The following is an 18,755-nucleotide window of genomic DNA, read 5'->3' as shown; positions in this document are numbered from 1 at the left end:
ACCAAGAATGGGGTACAAAAAAAACCCAGAAACTAACAATTTGGAAAACAGAAAAGTAGAAGTGACAACTAAATACAAGAACTCTTGGCATGGAAGAGACAAAATTAACCAGAAATTAGAGAGGGGGATACAAATAAAGAATGATAAACAGGATATTAAATAATGAGAAGCCAACAACTCTCCTAATAAATGTTGAAATCTGATTAGATTAGATGTTTTTATAGGAAAATGAGTGACCAAGATTAACTCAAGTAGTTAAAAAAAGACCAACCGTCATGGAAGAAAACTTAAACGTCATCAAAAAATTGTAGCCCAGGAACGTTCAGGGCCCCAGTGCTCCCGGCCTATTAACTTTTCCAAATCCATTTTACAAAGAATATTTTGCACAACTCCATGCTAGGGACTGTGAAAAAGAAGATGGATGAATGAATCATTTCCTTAAGAAACATCCAAAAAGTGAAAGAAAACTTAAAATTAACAATTGTGGAAGAAATTGATAAATTTCTCTAAAAAATTAAAAGCATACAGTTTCTTTAAAACTTTCAAGGAAAAACTAATGCAGATCATGTTTTAACTGCGTGAGAACATAAAGAAAAAAACATTTCAAATTAATTTTAGAAGTCAGCAAAACACTAAAAAGACAACTGTAAGAAAAAAATTTCACAACAATCTTCACAACAAAATCTTTAGAAAAAATCAGCAGATATTCAGCATCATAAAATATAAGTATCTTTTCCAAGCAAAATTAATAAGAAGAAATCCACCCCACAGACAGGCGCTCGGAAAGGAGGGAGCCACCAACCCCCGCAGAGCGGAGGCCCGGGGTCCCCGACCCCACCAGGTGGGTGAAGAGCCACCTCTGCTGGGGACCCTGTACTGTCACACGCCCGGAGGAGGGCCTGGAGGGACACACGCAGACCCAAAAGTGGGAAATTTTGTAGGTATCACAAAACACCCAACCCGCACGTGCTCCCTTTGCGATGCTTTCCACGGGAGAAGCAGCTTCCTGCGACGTGCCCGATGTGGGGGGTCGGGGGTCGAGGCAAGGCCGTGCGGACCCTTGCACGGGTGACAGGGCCAGCCCCTCCCCCGCGGGGCCGCCTGCTCGTCACATCGCAGGCCCCCTCCTCCAGGGCCCCAGACCACCCAAAGTGGGCTCCGAGCCAGCCCGGGACAAGGCCCCAGCAGGGACAGGGCCTCAGCAGGGACAGGGCCCCAGCAGGGACAGGGGGAGCTTACTCTGCAGCCACCTCTCGCGCCTCAGCTTCAGCTTCTCCTTCTTGGGCAAAACAGCCTTGGCCTTGGCACCTGCGGACAGAGAACACGGGGTGAGCAGGACAAAGCCAGGAGCCCACGGTGCGCACACAGGTGTAGCTATTCAGGGTGCCCGGCCATCGCGCCTGGCCGCGGCTGCGGGACACCAGGCCCCCCAGGCAGGGCCGCAGCACACCGGGCAGAGCGACTCCAGCCTGCCCCGCTCGCTGGGCCTTAGCTGGTTTCCCCAGAGGTAACACGGCTTAAGCCCAGGCCACGTTCCACCCGGGGCGCATTCTGTACAGGATCCGACTGTCCCGCAGATTCCCGAGCCGGTAAAACACACCCACGGCGTCTAAGGAGAAGCAGCGCAGAGACGAGCTCCGTCAGGGCGGCGCTCCTGGTCAGCTGGACTTGTCAGTTCAGGATCCCCTGTAAACGGCCATAACCCGTGACTCCCACGGGGATCTAATCCCTTTCCCGAGTCAGATCCCACACGCGGCGGCCGTGCCTGGAGCTGGCCTGCTTTCCTCCCCACTCACCCCGACCTCTGAGGCCAGCAGGAAAAGGAGGCGCAGGGCCGTCAGTCACCCTGGGCCAGGTCGGCGGGCTGCTCGGGATGTGGGCGGCTGTGCACGAGGATGACGGGAAGGAGGGGCTGCGTGGCGGGCACCCCGCAGGCGTCAGCGGCCGTGGGGCTGTGGGTGAGGGCGGCGATGCCCCCGGGCCGGCGCGGGGCCCGACCGCCAGTGGGGTGAGGGCGGTACGCCTGGGGCGGGAGCCTGAACAAGGACAGCAGAGGCGCCTCGCACGGGAGCCTCGGACCCACCCTCAGAGGTCCAGGGAGAAGTCTTCTCTGCCTTACTCCTGATTCTGAAATAATTTCAAAAGAAAAAAGAGTCTACGACCCGCAGAGACAGAACCGTAAGCGCACGCAGCATCCAAACGAGGGGCAGGCTGGCATGCGTGTCGGGACCCTCCCCGCGCCACCCAGGACCCCTGCCCAGCAGTCCGGGAAATGGGACCCGGCACGCCGACCCTGTGAGGCCCAGGGGCTTGGGGAAGCTTCAGTCTCGCGGAGGCTGCAGGCCCGAGAACAGGGGAGCCTCCGGCCCAGGGCGGCCAACAGACGCCGCCCCCAGGGGCACGGGAGGGAACAGGCGGGAACGGGCACTGCGGGGCCAAGGCGCCTCGGGTCTGCTCACCTCAGCGTCCCACCAGGGACCCCGAGGGCATCTGGAGGCTCCAAAAGCCCAACAAGCCCAACCCCGAAGGACTGGCACAGCCCTTCACTAGGACAGTGAGAGGCCAGCGGGCCAGGTGGACCAGCCTTAAGAAGAAGGCGGTATCTGGGCAGGGCCGCCACGTCCCCAGGGCTGCGGTCAGGGCGGAGTGAGCGGTGCTCTATCCTGTCTCTGGACATCTCCAGGGCTGTAGAAAGACATGTAGGTCCAGCCAAAGGAAGAGGGCCTGGCTCCAGAGTGGCTTTAATGGACGTTTTCAAACTCACAGGAGAGAGGGCCCTGTGAAGAACCCTTGAGTGTCCCTGACCGCATCCACCCGACCCTGGTACTTCAAGCCAACCCTAGATGGGCCAGCGCCCATCCTCCGGACTCTGGGACAGCAGCCACATGTAAGTTCCCCAGGTGTCTGAGCCAGCCCTGTGAAAGGGTCCCGCCTGCGGACATGTTGCCAAGCGCCAAGTGCAAGTGCCCGACACACAGTGAGGCCAAACAAGTGAAACATCAGAGCTTGGAGCAGAGAAAAGTGTCTTGCAGGGCCGAGCAAGGAGACGGGTGCTTTGTGCTCAAAAAACCCCAAACTGCCCGAAGGCTTCAGCAAAGCGTTTTTAAAGGCCAGGTGACGGAGGCGGGTGGCAGGGTATGTGATCATCTCGTGCACAGTTCTCTACCTGGTTGACGGTGAGGTAACCGGATGCTCAACATCAGGCTCCAGAAGGTCTGGGGGCTACGTGCTCAGGATCATCAAGTGGTTAATTTCTTCCACTTAGTGGTGGTTTTTAGCATCTGAAAAACTCAGGAAATATGCTCAAGATACTATTATCTGGGCACTTCAGACAGGAGCTACAGCAGAGGATGTGCGAGAGGGGCCTGCCCGCCCCCCCTCCAAGGCCCCAAGGGGTCCCGCTCGATTACAGACACACCCCGTGAGAACGGGCCATCCAGGCTGGACGGGGGACACTCAGGGGGACACTGGCCAGCACCAAGAGGGCAGCGGTACCACGTCGAGCCTGTCCCGTCCGCTCCCTCCTGAAGCCTGCGTATCACTTCTCTCCATCCCAGCACCAAGCCTCCTCGGGCTCAGCCCTGGACAGGCCAAAGACCACAGGTCCCCCTCAGAGGAAGGTTCTGGAACGGCAGGAGAGGAGAGGACAGGGAAGGTGCTCAGGCCACCCCACCTGGTAACAGAGGAGGAGCACCTGCCGGTGACCAGGCCCGGCTTCACTGACCTGAGAACACAATTCCAGAAATCGCCACCCCCATGTAGGCGGCTCCGGGAGGAGCACTTGTCCCTCCTCGGGGCCAGGAGGGCCTCCCGGTCATTGTGTGGAGCACAGGACAGAGGCGCTCCATGAGCCTCGTGGGAGACAACCAGGGCTAATACCAGGCCAACGTCCCCCCAGCGGGGCCCCAGCTTCACTGAGCTGCCCACACGAGGGGCCCCGTCTAGACAAAGAGCAGCCTGCGGCCCCTTCCCGGGTAGCATCAGCGCCCCCCAGGTCAGGGGGCATCTGCGCGCTGGGACGGGTCACAGACACACAGTCCACGTGGGGGACACAGGGACAGCTTTTACTTGTAATGTCGATTCTCTCTTTCCTACAACGTGCACATCCTGCTTTTTCAACTATGAAATGTTGTTTTTTACAAAAGTAACTTTAGCAGGAGGCTGGTCCCTAACTTTCAAGTCTCTGCCAGGGGCACGCTGCGCTGCAAAGGGAGGCCCCGCGGCCATTCAGTGTGGACAACTCGGCATCCACCCAGGCACTGGCTCAGCTGCCATGGAGCCAAGAGCTCGGCCAGGAGGGGGCACAGGGGCCCCGTCCACAGCCAGGCCCCTCCTACCGCCTCCAAGACCCCAGGGCAGCCCTGTTCCACTTTCTCCACCGCGGAGCCCGCTGGAGGCCAACACTTGCGTGCCACCTCTCAGGGCCTCCTGTCCCGTGTGTGCGGCTGTCCCCGTGCAGTGAGATGCTGGCCCTCAGGTGGCTGCGCGCCCCACTGCTGCCACCATGCTGGGACCCTCCTCTGCCCAGGTGGCAGCCAGACGTGACATCTCCACAAGCGAGTGAACGGGACCACATCCCGTCAGCGGGCAGCAGGCAGGAGGGACAGGCAGCGTTTCTGCACTGCAGGGCGTCGTGTCCTGCTGCCTTTATGCCCCCTCCCATTTTTTTTTGGCTGCGTTGGGTCTTCCTTGCCGCGCGTGGGCTTTCTCTAGTTGCGGCGAGCGGGGGCTGCTCTTCAGTGTGGTGCGTGGGCTTCTCATTGCAGTGGCTTCTCTTTTTGCGGAGCACAGGCTCTAGGCACGCGGGCTTCAGTAGTTGTGGCACACGGGCTCAGTAGTTGTGGCTCGTGGGCTCTAGAGCACAGGCTCAGTAGTTGTGGTGCACAGGCTTAGTTGCCCCACGGCATGTGGGATCTTCCCTGACCAGGGCTCGAACCCGTGTCCCCTGAACTGGCAGGTGGATTCTTAACCACTGCGCCACCAGGGAAGCCCCCTTTATGCCATTTTGAAGACATTTAGATCCCACAGGCAACCTTACGCCACGGACACTCAGCCCGCCATGCTGCCGTGAGCATGTCGGCACCACACGTTCCCAGACAGGGGAGGAGGTCGCCACAATCCTCCTCGTCTTCCACTTGGGCTGCACTCTGCACTCAGCGCTCTGCAAGGACAAACTCACAGGGTCCCCTGACACCCCATCTTGCAGAGAAAGAAGCTGATCACAGAAAGCCTCAGGCCGCCAGCAGGGAAGGGGGGGCAGGATGTGCCCCAACAGGTTGGCTTCACAACTGGCTCCTGACCCCCTGCCAAGACGGGAGAGGGAATAACTGAAGCACGGATCGCCCGGGACAAATCCATCAGCACTGCAGATATGCAACTGTGTGAGAGAAAACCCAAAACGCCACCAGGAGGCCATGTGGCAACACCTATGGGTCCTGGTTTGCCCACCCCCAGTCCAGCGTCTCAACGTGTCAGGATGCCAGGCTCAAGAAACAGCAACCCACTGGCTTCCCAAGCAAAAAAGCTTGGCCCCCAGGGAAGTCGGCAGAGCCTCCTCCAACAAGTGGACCCTCACACCAGTCCTGCTCGCTACCACAGGCCAGCGGGTCCCGGAGGGAGAGATGCCCAGAGCTATCGCAGAGCACAGGCCAGTAGAGTGCCTGCCCTGCCAGCACCGCACGCAAGCACTCCCAGGGTCAGGACACTGGCCCAGACCAAGATCTGGGGCCCTGGCCCACCTGAGGCCTCCTGCACCCATAACCCGAATGCCAGCAGCACAGCACAGCTGGGACGGGGGTACACAACACACCTATCATGTCACAGCTCCAAGGGTCAGTGTGAGCCACAGCAGGGTACAGGCCCCACCTGTCATGCTGTCACTGGCCAGTGCCCAGGGTAGACTCAGGTGGGTCAGTCTGCACCCGTGTCTGCCCTCAGGAGAATGAAGGGGGACCACCAGGGCGGGCCAGGCAGCTACTCTGCGGGACTGAGGGCCCAAGGTCCCACCTGTCAGTGGGAGGAGGACCACAGCCCACTCTATAGCCAGGCCACTGGGGTGCCACGCAAAGGGGGATGGTAACACAGGGAGCAGAGGCCAGGCTGAGGCTCTGAGAGGGAAGCACCGAGAGAGGTCCTGGAGCTGGGCAGGGAGACCCCTTGTCTGCAGGGATGCTCCAGCCACTCCCATCGCCCACCCTGAGCCCAACATCCTGGCGGGCATGGGCACTTAGCAAACGTTCACCACACTACATGGACTTCGCTTTTGCCCGCAAATACACCTCCTAAGGCCACCTGGCCGCCCCCGACGCACGAATTCAGCCACCCCTGCACCGGCACTGCCGGGACGGGCACGGGGGCTCTCACTGCTCGGCCGAGCACAGGGAAGTGGGGCCGCGGGCGGAGGGCGAGTGTTATGATGTGATTTCTTTTGTGCTATAATTCCTACTCATCCCGTGTGACACACACGAGTTGGGAAGACACGTTAGGTGGTTCAAAATGCAGCCACAGTGGCCAATGTGAACCTCCGCGTCAGCTGTTTTGAAACGTCCGCTGCAGGACCGTGAGTGTCTTAGTGATGAACTGAGAGCATTACCTTAGATGAGAGGTTTGATGGGGCACGTACGTCACTGAAACAGAAGAAACAACTGATGCAGCCCAGACCCCCTTCCCAGGACAAACGATGTTCCTTAAAGAGACCCCTGAGCCCAGCGACTGGAAGCGACTCCGCGCTGCCGAGAGCTGTTCCAGAGACGCTGCCCGAGGCCCTCCCGCTCAGCCGCCGGGGACCTGCTGTCAGCTAAGATGCCGCCTCCTGCCCGAAGACTCCGGCAGTGGTCCGGCACCTCTCCTCTCTGACTACCTGTGTCCCGTGCTGTGTGCCGTAAGCCGAGTGACCGTCCACCTCCAGCCCCGCGATTCTGACCCGCCCTTCCTGCTGGGCCCTGCAACACAACAGCGCAAGAACTGGGGTGCAGGGCGCGCTGCGGGGCACCAGGGTCGCTGTGCACCCAGCTCCTCGGCACCTTGGGCCCATCCACACACGCCTCCTCACAAAGCCACGCTGCGGCCGAATCCCCTGCACTTCCCGCCAGCCGAGAGCCCGCCCAGAGCCGGGAAGAAGGTGCTGGGAAAGACCCCGTCCTGCGAGGAGGAGCCGGCCCGAGGGCCCCAACCCCTCCCTCTCTGAACCCTGCGGGCAGGATCCTCTGTGCCCTTCCCTGCTTCCGTCTGTCCAAAAGAACGGGCTCAACGCAGGCAGAGCAAGGCGAGAAGAGCCCAGCAGTGGGGCCCTTCCTGTCCCCCGGCTGCCAGCAGGCCCAGAGCAGCGGCCCATGCCTTCCATCCTCTGCTCGAGCACACAGAGCTCAGGCCCTGCTAGTGCAGGCAGCCCTGGACACAGTGGGCACCCCTCCCAGGGCCTCCCGCCACGGCCAGGAGGCAAGCGCCCGGGCAGCACGCGGAGTGCTCAGAGCCTGCGGCCATAGAGGACGGCGGGCGCCACGCACCGCGGCCAAGCCCAGGAGGGCTTCCTCCAGCTCCCAGACCCGCAAGTGCCGCTGCCCACCAGAGACCTCCAGGGCTCCCCTCAGCGGCCTCAGGAGGCCAGGGAGGCCAAGGGGAGAGCGAGCCACCCCTGGCCAACGCGGGTCTCCACAGAGCAGCGGCTCCCTCCAGGCCTGACTCTCACTGTTCCTGTTACACTCGGGCTGGGTGGAGAGGAGTAGAGCTTAGTAAAGCTCTAAGTGGATTATTCTGTCACAGCCCTGGCGTCACAGCCCTGGGGTCACAGCCCTGGGGCCACAGCCTTGGCATCACAGCCCTGACTTGAAAGGCAGGGAAAGTCCCTCGATGGGGAGCTGCATCCAAAGTCCCTAAAGACAGCCTCTGGGAAGCGCGGGTCCCATCTGTGCCCCAAGGTCAGCCCTCCCAAGCCTCCTCTCCTCCTCCAGGCAGGACCCGCTCCAGGTCTGGGCTCAGCCTGAAGACGAGACGCAGCTCTGCTGCCCTCTGCTGAGCACCTGCCTCGGAGGAAACCGAGTTCCGGAGGAAACCGCAGCGGTCGGCCAGCGGTGGGGGGGGGGGGGTGGGGTGGGGGGGGGGGTGGGGGTGGGAAGCTCAGGCCGCAGGGAAAGGGAAGGTCAGGGCAGAGCTCTCTGCTTGGGTGGGGGAAGGGGGCGTCTCGGCAGCACAGCCCCAGGTGATGAAGGCGGGTGACCCCAAGGCCAAGTCCCTCCACCAGGGCCTCGAGGCCTCCGTGTCCACTCACCACCGTCACTTCCCCACCTCTTCCACCCAGAGCCCCTGCAGACGCGCTGCCACCGCCACCTCCTCCCTCCTGCCTTCCTGCTCCCACGTCCCTCACCAAGCCGGTCCTCCACCCACTCACGCCCCTGTTTGAGTCCAGGGGCCGGGACTGCCCAGGCCAGGGCACAGGCGGGGGACTGGCAACAGCGCAGGCGCTTATCTGAGCACCGAGTGGCTTGCTTCCCACAACAGCACAGCACAAAGAGCACAGAACTGGAAGGAAGGCGGTGCCCTGTGCAGGGCAGGATGCTGCAGCCCGGGGCCGCCGACCTCCACCCGCCCTCCAGCCCGGATGCAGAGGAGCTGAGAGGCCGCTCCGTGCAGGTGCGGATCCGTGGGCCGCAGGCCCGACCCTCAGGGTGAAGCTGAGCTCTGCCGCTGATGGCGGGCGGGGAGGCCCATCACGGCAGAGCCCAGTGGTCCCCCCACAGGAAGCTCAGAGCCCCTGTCTGGAATCAGAAGGAAAACTGGGGGGAGACGCGGCTCCTAGGCCGGCAGGGCTCCCAAAGGCTCCCCGTGGAAGCTAAAGAGGTGCCGCCAGCAAGGCCCCCCGGGGTCGACCGGGCCCCACTGCGCCCAGGCTGCAGGGCAGGGTGTGAGCGCAGGTCTGCGCTGGGAGGGGAGTGCAGCAGACACGCGTCCACCCCGGGGCGGGGCGGGGGGACCCACAACCAGGCTCCTCGGGGACCACATGGACCACACGGGCACAGTGGCCAGGGACGCGGGGAGCAGTGCTATTTGCACCTCAGCCAGGGCAAGGATGTGCTCATCCAGGCAGACAGGCGCCCTCGCCGTCACGGCCCAGCAGGTCACTGAGCAGAGCTGAGTCACCGGATGCCACTTTCCACATGACCTGCCTCTGCCCCGGGCCACCGGTCCCAGCTCAAACCCAGGGGAGCCATGAGGCCCATCGCCCAAGAGATCCAGGGCGCTGGCCAATCAGGAGGCAGGCCTGAGGAACCCCAAAACGCAAGAGCAGCTGGAGAGGGAGGTGTGGGTAGGGTGAAAGACACCTGCCACGGGGAACCAGGGCACCTCAGCCAGCAGAGGGCCTCGCTCAACGGGACACGTGGCCGATCACTCCTCCAGCATCACCGGGCACTTACGGAAGCCAGGCCCAGGTGCCGTTCCCCACTTCCCACGTTTACTGGCTCATCTGAACCCCAAAGCAGGCAGCACTGAGGAGGCAAGGACCAGTATTACCCCTGTTACAGGTGAGCAGCCAAGGGCCACAGAGCCAAGTGGCCGGCCCAAGCCCCCAGCTGCGAGGCTCCGGAGCACACGCCCCACAACCGCCGTCAGCGCTGGGCCTCAGGCGACCCACCCACTTCCTCCAGTCCCCCGGGACCTGAGGCTCTCACAGCTCTGCCAGCCGCGAGGCCGCAGAGCTCTCAGAAGCCAGCGCCCTGAGCTCTGCACCCCAGAGCCCGGGCCCTCTCCTTCTGTATATTTTCTTTAATTTTCTGTATATTATGACACTGTGACATCCTTAATAAAAACAAAACAAAACAAAACAAAACAAAACACCTATCTGGCTGGACAGAGACTGCTTTCTGGGGGTTGGCCAGCCCCCATCTTCTGCCTCCTGGCCACCCTGCTGCTTTCCCGTGGGGCCCTGAGTGCCGTGCCCTGGTCGCTAGGACCTGTGAGCGTAACAAACCTCTTCCTCAGCTGCCCCTTCTCCTCCATGGTCACACCCCACAGACCACCTCGTGAAAGAAAATAAACACCGCCTTCCTTCTCTCCCTGTCCCCCCTCCACACCCCTGTGGTTTTCAGGCCACACCACCCAGATTTTAAGTGTCCCCTCTGCTGGGAGGTGACATCTGCTCTTTCTGGTTGGCCATGCTCTCCGGGCAGCCAATGCTGTCTGTGGCGGCCTGGAATTTTCTACAAGCCCTCCGATTTAGTACCAAGGCTCAGGGGTAACTGAGTTCCGCCTGCCGCACACTGAGACAGCCCCGCAGATCAGGACCGAGAGGAGACGGGGGCTTCTGTGCTCCTGCAGCCGCGAGGCAGGACCCGCCAGGCCCTGGGCCAGTGTCCTGAACCTGGCAACATCGGAGACCCCTGGAGCGGTGTGAAAACAAGGTTCCGCAGGTCTGGGATGGGACCCCAGGGATGCCGGTGCTGGCCAGAAAAGCCATCAAAACTGCCCGGTACACAAACCGTAAAAGAACCAGTGAACACACAGAAAGCTGTCTGATCATGTGGGTCACCAAAGGGACCTGAGCGGCCATGGCTCCAGCCCTCCCAGGCACACCCTGCCCGCCCTAACGAAGGCAAGTCCCTGCGGCACCCCCCCATGGGAAAGCACTCAGGCAGGTCACGCAGCCAGAGCTGCCATGTGCTCTGCGGAATCCATCCCAAGAAACAGCAGGAGAGTCTGACGGCCGAGAATATGGTACCCACAAACACACCACTTTGGAGGTCAGGATTACTTTGGGCTGGAGGCAAACAGAATCAGCAGGTGCAGAAAGAAGCCGTCCAGAACTTCCCTTATCTGACTAAGAACAGAAAATTCTGAAATGAGGACTGCCATGCATCCCCCCTTCCGAGGAAGTCTCATGGCCATGAGGACACCAGAGCCGGCACCACATGGACCTGCATGAACCTTCCTCCACGTACTCACCCCCCCCAGTTTGCCCTGGGAAGCCCACAGCATCACTGCTCTGGGCTAAGATGCTGCAGAGGCCCAAGTTCTCACCACCGCTTTGAGTTACTCATCACTGAGGTTTCTCTCACGTGATGTGACCTGCACTCAGCAGTAATTTGTTTTTCTCTTGTTAATCTGTCTTTGTTAGTCTAACTTGCAGGGTCCTAGCCAAGAACCGAGGAGGGTAGAGGGGAGGCGGCTTCCCTCCCTACAGCTTCAACATACAAGGAATGGCAAGGAGATTCGGATAATCTCCCCAGTGAAATAAAAAAAAATCCAAAGCAATGATGCAAACAACATGACCTCATGGGAGATGCTTGATATAAGCCATACCTATGAAATAACTACAGCGTACAACCGCAACAGCTGTTTACAAACTGTAGACGCAAACCCAGAAAAATTATGCCAAAAACCTAGAAGCCCTGCCCTGGAGGCCAGAGTGCTCCCAACAGGGCTACAGACGCTTTTATTCTCAATGGCTCAGCTGTAAATGTGCAGCTCACATACGCAGCATGAAGCTTCTCCAGAAAGTGGTGGCAGTGTGGCCACCCAGGGCAGGAGAGCCGCTCCTCTCCTCCAGGAGCAGCCCAGACGGGACGCTGGAGCCAGAAACACCACAAAGCCCCAAGTGGGGTAGGTGCAGTAGGAAAAAAGACCTCCCCCACATGATAAACACGTGAAGGAAAGGGGAGCGGGGCCTGCAACGCGCCCTTGTTCCCACCTGGTTTTGACTGAGGCAATCATGAAGATGGGAGCTTCTTTTACTTCGTTTATCTGAAATAAGGAATTACCACTGATCTGTTTAGGTGTGATGATGGCCTTGTAGGCGCGTTTATGTCTTTTTTTCTAAGAGCTCTTAAAAATACTTACTAAAGAATTCTTGAGGGAAATGCTGTTTGTTTCAAAATAACCCAGTACTGTGTGTGCTGAAAACAGAGGATGGGCACGTGGACTGTCTTTATACCAGCTTCTGCTTAGCACATCCTTAAAATTTTCCACTAATAAAAAAAACCTCTTAGAAGTGTACAGGCGAACCCGAAATCTGCTCTGGCCCATGCCTGTGAGCACGTGGAAGCTGGCCAGGCGCCCGCCCCTGAGGTCCGTCCTGCTCGCTCTCACCTCTCCTGACGGAGGCGAGGCTCCTCGCGTCCACGTCCAGCTTCTGCACCAAGGCGCCGGGGTCTATCGTGGTCCCGGCAAACACACTGGCATTCGCGAAAGCCCACTCCTGAAATGGAAACAGAGGAGACCTAAGACCTGCTCTGTGGCTTCAGAGACCCCTCGGCGAGGGCCGGACCCCCGCTTTTCCAGAGCGGGAGCCAGAGAGGAGCCCGAGGCCACCCCAGCTCAGACCCCAGAGCTCTCAAGCCACATCCTTTCTGCAGCCTCGTTCACCACCCAGCCCTGGATCCTGGTTGCGGGACCCTCTGAGACCAGATGCAGGATCAGTAATGATTACGAATTACACCCTCAACACTCAGGAGCCCTTGTGAGAGGAACCAGGGTCCCCCCACACCTCCCACCTTCCCACTGTCCCTCCCGTCTCACAGCCACTGCTCCCTCTCAGCAATCTCCCTGTTTCCCACCCCCATTCATCCCACATCAAGATTTCCAAATCCTCCAGGTCACTCTGCCCGTCATACTGTGCTAACCCAGACCCCGCCTCCCAGGCCTGGCCAGCTCATTCGGGTCCAAGCTCCAGGACAGGGGCCTTGGAAGGGGCGCCAATAACACGGGGGCTTAGGCACAACCTCTGAGCAGACGCTGGCCAGGCAGCAAGCCGCCCTGGCCCGGGGGCAGCTTCCAGGAAGCGGCGTCACGGCAGGCTGGAGGTGGTGTGAGCTCAAGGCTGCACTGGCTCAGGAGTGGCCGGACAGAATGGCAAAGCCACTAGTCCCTGTGAAGGCGGGTCAAAACATCAGCTCCCTGAACTATGACAGCAGCCTCCCAGCCACACACACGTATCCAGCGGTAAAGGGCAAGGATCTCTGTGGCCATGGGGGCTTAAGCACAGTCTGACCAGTAAGGGGCTTGTGCTGACCCAGGCTGCCAGGCTGAAAGATAAAGACAAGAAAAAACAGGAGCAGGGAGATGGGAGGCCGCGCACTGGCGGAGAGTGGACCCAGAGTCACACGGCAGCCCGGAGCCAGGCCAGCGAGCATGTAAACGACCAGGTGAACAGCATCAAGCCCCCACAGTGCCACCATGCACTGCCTAAGACATCCGGTTTTCAACAACAACAGAGCAGGACGTGTGCAAAGAAACTGGGAAGCAAGACCTAGGCAGCAGAAGCTGCTTCTGAGGGGCCCACGTGTTGGACTTGGCAACAGCCTCATAGCGGCCACTGTAAATATGCTCAGGACTAAAAGAGACCCTGTCTAAAGGACTACAGGAAAGTATGGTGACAACATCTCATCAAACAGAGAACATCAGTAAAGAGACAGAAATCATTTAAAAATAAAATTCTTAAATATGCTATAAGGACATACTGCACAACACAGGAAATATTGCCAATGTTTTATAGTAACTATAAATGGAATATAACCTTTAAAAATTGTGAATCACTATGTTGTACACCTGTAACTTATATAACTGTATGTCAACTATATCTCAATTTTTTAAAAACAGAAAAAAATAAATAAAATTACAGCAATCAATTCAGTGTGGCATTGGCGTTAAGGATATATAAACAGATCAACAGAACATATTAGAGTCCATAAATAGACCCACACATATATGGTCAATTGATTTTTGACAAAAGCTCCAAGATAATTTAATGGAGAACTCCAATAAATTATGTGGAAACAAAATGATATTTATATGGGGAAAAAAAGGATTCTCAACCCCTACTGCATACCATAACAAAATATATATATGTTTTTTATAATATATATTTTTATAATATATATAAGTAAATAAAATTCTGGAGTAAAAAAGTACGTTAATCAAAACGAAGAATTTCACTACAGAGATTCAAAAGTAAATCTAAGCTGGCAGAGGAAAAAAATTAGTGAATATGAAGAAAGATCAATAGAAATTGTACCATATGAAGAAAAGACGGAAAAAGAACAGAGCTTCACAGAAAAAAATGAATAGAAATAACCTTACACAACAGCCTTGCAGAAAAACAAATAGAGCCTCAGAGCACCATTCAGCATGCCAACCTATGTACATGTAACAGAAGTACCAGAAGAAGAGAGACAGAACAGGGCAGAAAAAGTATTCAAAGAAATTATGTCTGAACGCTTGCCAAAGTTGATGGAAAACCCTAACCTATACATCCAAACTCAATGAACTCCAAGTAGGATAAACAAACTCCAAACAGAACAAGCACAGAGATCTACACCAAGACACATCATAGTCAAAACGTTTAAAGGCAAAGAGAAAATCTTGAAAGCAGCAAAAAATGACTCATCACATACAAGGGAACCCCAATAAGATTAACAGCTGACCTCTCATGAGAAACAATGGAGGCCAGAAGGCAGTGAGATAACATAAAAGTGGCGAAAGACTATAGTCAACCAAGAATCTTATATCCAGCAAAACTATCCTTCAAAGATGAAGGTAAAATAAACACAGTCCCAGATAAACTAAAGCTGAGAGAATCTGTTGCTAGTAGACCTGCCTTATAAGAAATATTAATAAAGTTTTTTAGGCTAAAAGCAAATGATACCAGACAGTAATTCAAATACACAAAAACAAAACAAGAGGCCTGGAAAAGGTAAACATGTAACTAGCTATGAAAGGATAATTGTAACAACTTACAGTTGGGTTGTAACATATTTGGACACAACTTGCATACATAACAATAACAGCACAACAAGGGGATAAGAGGGAATGGAGTTAAACAGTAGTGAAGGTTCCATCTTTCACTTGAATTAAGATGTAAATACTGATGTACATCATGGGCCCTATGTCAACCAGCAAAGGACATCCACTGACAAAAAGTCTCTCCATGACCAAACTCTGCTCAGACTCCCCTGAGCTTTTCAACTAAACCTTGACTTTTCACAACACCAAAAGCACAAACAACAACAAGAGAAAACAAGATAAACTGGACCTCATCAAAATTAAAAACTGCTTCCAAGGACAATATCAAGAAAGTAAAAAGACAACCCACAGAAGTGAAAAAAATATTTGCAAACCATATATATCTGATAAGGGTTTACTATCCAGAATATATAAAGAACTCTGACAATTCAACAAAAAGATAATCAACATAATTTTTAAATGGGCAAAGGACTTGAATAGACATTTCTCCAAAGATACACAATCAACAAGCCCATGAAAAAAATCCTCAACATTATTCATTAGCCCTTAGGGAAATGCAAATCAAAACAATGAAATACCACCTCACATCCAGTAGGATGGCTATAATCAAAAAGACAGACGATAACAAGTGCTGGTGAGGATGTGGAGAAATTGGAACCCTCATTTATTGCTGGTGGGACTCTAAAATGGCACAGCCATTGTGGAAAGTAATCTGGCAATTCCTCAAAAAGTTCAACATAGAGTTCCATACATCCTAGCAATTCCACTCCATGCATCCACAGAAAAATTTGTACACAGCAGTATTATCATGATGGCCAAAATTTGGAACAACCTAACTATCCAACTTATGAATGGATAAATAAAATGTGACATGGTCTGGTATACCCATACAATGGAATATTTTTCAGCCATAAAAAGAATAAAGACAACAAAGAAAAGGATGCTACAAAAATAGTACTATAAGGATGAACTGCAAAAGCATGCCCAGTGAAAGAACCCTGACACAAAAGGCCACGTATCGTATAATTCCATTTGTATGAAACATCCAGAAGAGGCATATATGTACAGAAGGCAGATTCATGGTTGCCAGAATGACTGAATGACTGATAATAAGTATGGGGTTTCCTTTTAGGGTGATGAAAATGTTCTGAAATCTGTAGTGATGATTGTGCAAATCTGTGAATATACTAAAAAAAAAAAAAAAACCCATTAAATTGTACACTTTAAATGGGTGAATTTTATGACATGAATTCTACCCCAATAAAGTTTTTATGAAAACCAGGGCACTGATGCCAGACCCTGGCTTCAAACATCGGCTCCTCCATCAGCAGCTGAATGTCCTTGGTAATTTATTTAAACTCTCAGTTTTTTCCTCATTTCAGCAAAATGAGGGTTGGGGCTGTTATGAAGAAGTAAAGTGCCTGGCACACAGCAAGTGCTTAACAAACATGGCTGTTCTCTTTAGCATTACTGATCCAAAGCCACGGTCCCCACAAGCCAGCAAGATTTTGTCCACTGTCCGGGTGCTAGCCCCTTGGTTACAAACACCAGTAAATGCTTCCAGGAAGCTCCAGGGTCAGCACCTGGATAAACAAAACATGGTCTAACCAAACAGTGGAACATTGTTCCACCACAAAAAGGAATGAAGCATTGATACACATCATACAACCTGCATGAGCGCTGAAAACGCTATGCTAAGTCCAAGAAGCCAAACGCAAAGGCCACAGCCTACACGCAAAGGCCACGGCTCCATCCATAGGAAATGTACCGAACAGCGGCAGAAAGATCAGTGGCTGCTTAGGGCTAGGTAAGATGGGGGGACGGGGGGGACTGCTACAGGGTACAGGGTCTCTTCAGTTTGCTCTTCGTTTTCTTCGTTAATCCTGGGAATTCCCTTTCCTTTCCTCGGAGCACAGCTACGATGCACAGAAATTTTTGCCATTTTCGCGCAGCATTTCTACACGTGGGGATGGGAGGTTCCTGGTCCTCCCTCGCAGAACTCCAAACGCGGAGCAAGTCAACGCCTCCCAGGCCGTCGCGCACGTGAGCAGCCGAGCCTCGGGGTCCACGGAGGCCACGACACTTCGCGGACTAGGAAGGCCCGCAGGCCGCGCGGTAAACTCCGCCGAGGCCCAGGGCGGTCCCGGGGTTGCGGGGACCCTTCGGGGGCGACAGGGGGGCGCCCACAAAGCACGCGGGGCCGGAGCCGGCCCGGGACCCCCGAGGCCGCAAAGTGTGGCGCCCCGACCCGCAGCCCTTCCCCACGCCTACGGCCCGCGGTGTCCCCAGCTTACCTTCCCCCCGACTCCGCCAGCCGAGGCCTGCAGAGAGGCCGCCTCCCGGGCGGGGGGCGCGGGGCCGAGCGCGGCCTCCCCCGTGGGCCTCACGGCAGCCTTGTGCACCCGGGACCGCAAGCTCCTCACTTTCCCCATGTCCGCGGCGGAGACCCACAACCGGCCGGAAGCCGAGCAGCACAAGCGGCACAGGCTGACGGAAGCTGGTCCGCCGCCTGGCGGCCCGGCGGAAACAAGAGCCGCTGTGGCTGGAATCCGCGATCCTTCCCGCGCAGGCCGCGAAGCGCCAGAGAGGAGTGGGGCGGGGCCGAAGAGGGGCGGGGCTGCGGTGTGGGGGCGGGGCCTCGCTCCTCGTCCCGCCTTTGGCTCCGCCCCGCCTCCCGGGGCAGGTGTGGCTAATTGCTGGAATCACGCAGCCTCCCTGTGATCTGGAGAATGATGGTTACAGCGCTGGAGGGGATCAAGTTTGTTGAAACACACGAGTGTGTTTGCTTGTGCCTGTCAAAAACGCCCTGCGGGGAGGAAGAGAATCGGAGGACTGGGGAACCCCTAAAGGAAACCCCATACTTATTAAAACACCTCAGAGGCATCAGGCCAGGATTTATAGGGGCGACTTCACAGAACGGATCTGGGCTGGAGCCAGAGGAAATGTCCCTGGAAGAAACCCCAGAAGCCAGCTCTCAGGCTCAGCAACCCGACTCTGTCAGTGGCCCTGCTATCACCACCACCTGCCCAGGGCCAGGTTGGGTGTCTGACCAGCGCCTGCCAGACCAGCTTCCTTTGGCTAGAAACTGTTTCCTGGCTGTGACCCAGAGTAGTGGAACTTCTGGGGAGGCTTTCTGGAGCACGGACAAGGCCAAGCCCACCACCCACTCGTGTCCCCACTCGTCTGGGGGCACCTACAACTTCTTTAAGGGGTGTCACGAGTCATTCTCTGGTTCCGCCAGACCTAAGGAGAACACAGAGGTAATGACTGCTGGGTACACGTGCTGCCAGGGTGCATGCAGACACAGCACTAACTCAGCTGGCATCCAGGGACGACCTCCTGGAAGCAGGCGCAGAGGCACTAGGCAGCATTCCAGAAGCAGCTCTGTTCTGTCGGCTCCAGCATCACTGGGCCTGATCTTCGACACGCTTGCATACTCCGCATCCAGCTAACCTCACTTCCTGAGCCGTCTGCGGCAGGGAGGCCTGGACTTGCCTCCTGACCTGGGGGCCTGCTCCCTTGCCTGACCCCCAGTGAGCTGGCCCCTGGCCAGCTCCAAAGGCCTGCAGGGAAGCCACCATTTCAGGGTTTGCTTTTTGCTTTTTCTGTACAGCCCATGCTTTCTCAATAGAAGGAAAAGAATGTCCAACTGCTGCAAAATGGATCTGTTATGAGTTTTTTAAATCCCGGGGCCCGTTCCCTCTCTTTCCCTTCATCCCCCTGCATGACCAGGCCACACCCTGCTACCCTGACACTTTCATCTGCAGCCCCGACCTCTCTCTGGGTCTCCACCTGAAATTGAGGGAATCTTAAAGTGGAATTCTTGGTTCCCATCCCAACCTGCCCCCACTACCCGGGCAGTATATTCCTCTCCAGAAGAAATGGCACGGGCGCTCACACAGCCTCCCAAGCCCCAAACCGAGCTGTCACCTTGGCTAGCGTCCCCTCTCCCTGTCACATCCAACCCAAGAGCCCCCTTATCACTCCCTCCAAATTCCACCCCCACCTGGGCTCCTGCCCTGGCC

At 56.1% G+C, this 18,755-nt stretch overlaps 1 protein-coding gene across 4 annotated transcripts in view; it reads right to left on the bottom strand.

Annotated features, from left to right (window-relative positions):
- The window catches only part of SLX9 (SLX9 ribosome biogenesis factor), a 29,612-nt gene extending 12,333 nt beyond the window's left edge, over positions 1 to 17,279 (bottom strand). Inside the window, exons 1-3 of one of the 4 annotated variants that reach the window (XM_082460716.1) lie at positions 17,025 to 17,249; positions 12,079 to 12,187; positions 1,240 to 1,308 (exon numbers count right to left, since the gene is read on the bottom strand). In XM_082460716.1, coding sequence (XP_082316842.1) covers positions 1,240 to 1,308; positions 12,079 to 12,187; positions 17,025 to 17,162 — 316 coding nt within the window. In that variant the 5' untranslated portion in view covers positions 17,163 to 17,249. Of the gene's footprint in view, positions 1 to 1,239; positions 1,309 to 1,810; positions 2,128 to 11,994; positions 12,188 to 17,024 lie in introns of those variants that run through there. The other 3 variants (XM_082460717.1, XM_082460718.1, XM_082460719.1) reach the window with 3 other exon arrangements.
- Between the last annotated feature and the right edge of the window lie 1,476 nt (positions 17,280 to 18,755).

The sequence above is a fragment of the Balaenoptera physalus genome (assembly GCF_965194825.1).
Source record: "Balaenoptera physalus genome assembly, chromosome: 4".
NCBI lineage: Eukaryota > Metazoa > Chordata > Mammalia > Artiodactyla > Balaenopteridae > Balaenoptera > Balaenoptera physalus.
This window is presented reverse-complemented; position numbering and strand designations above follow the sequence as displayed.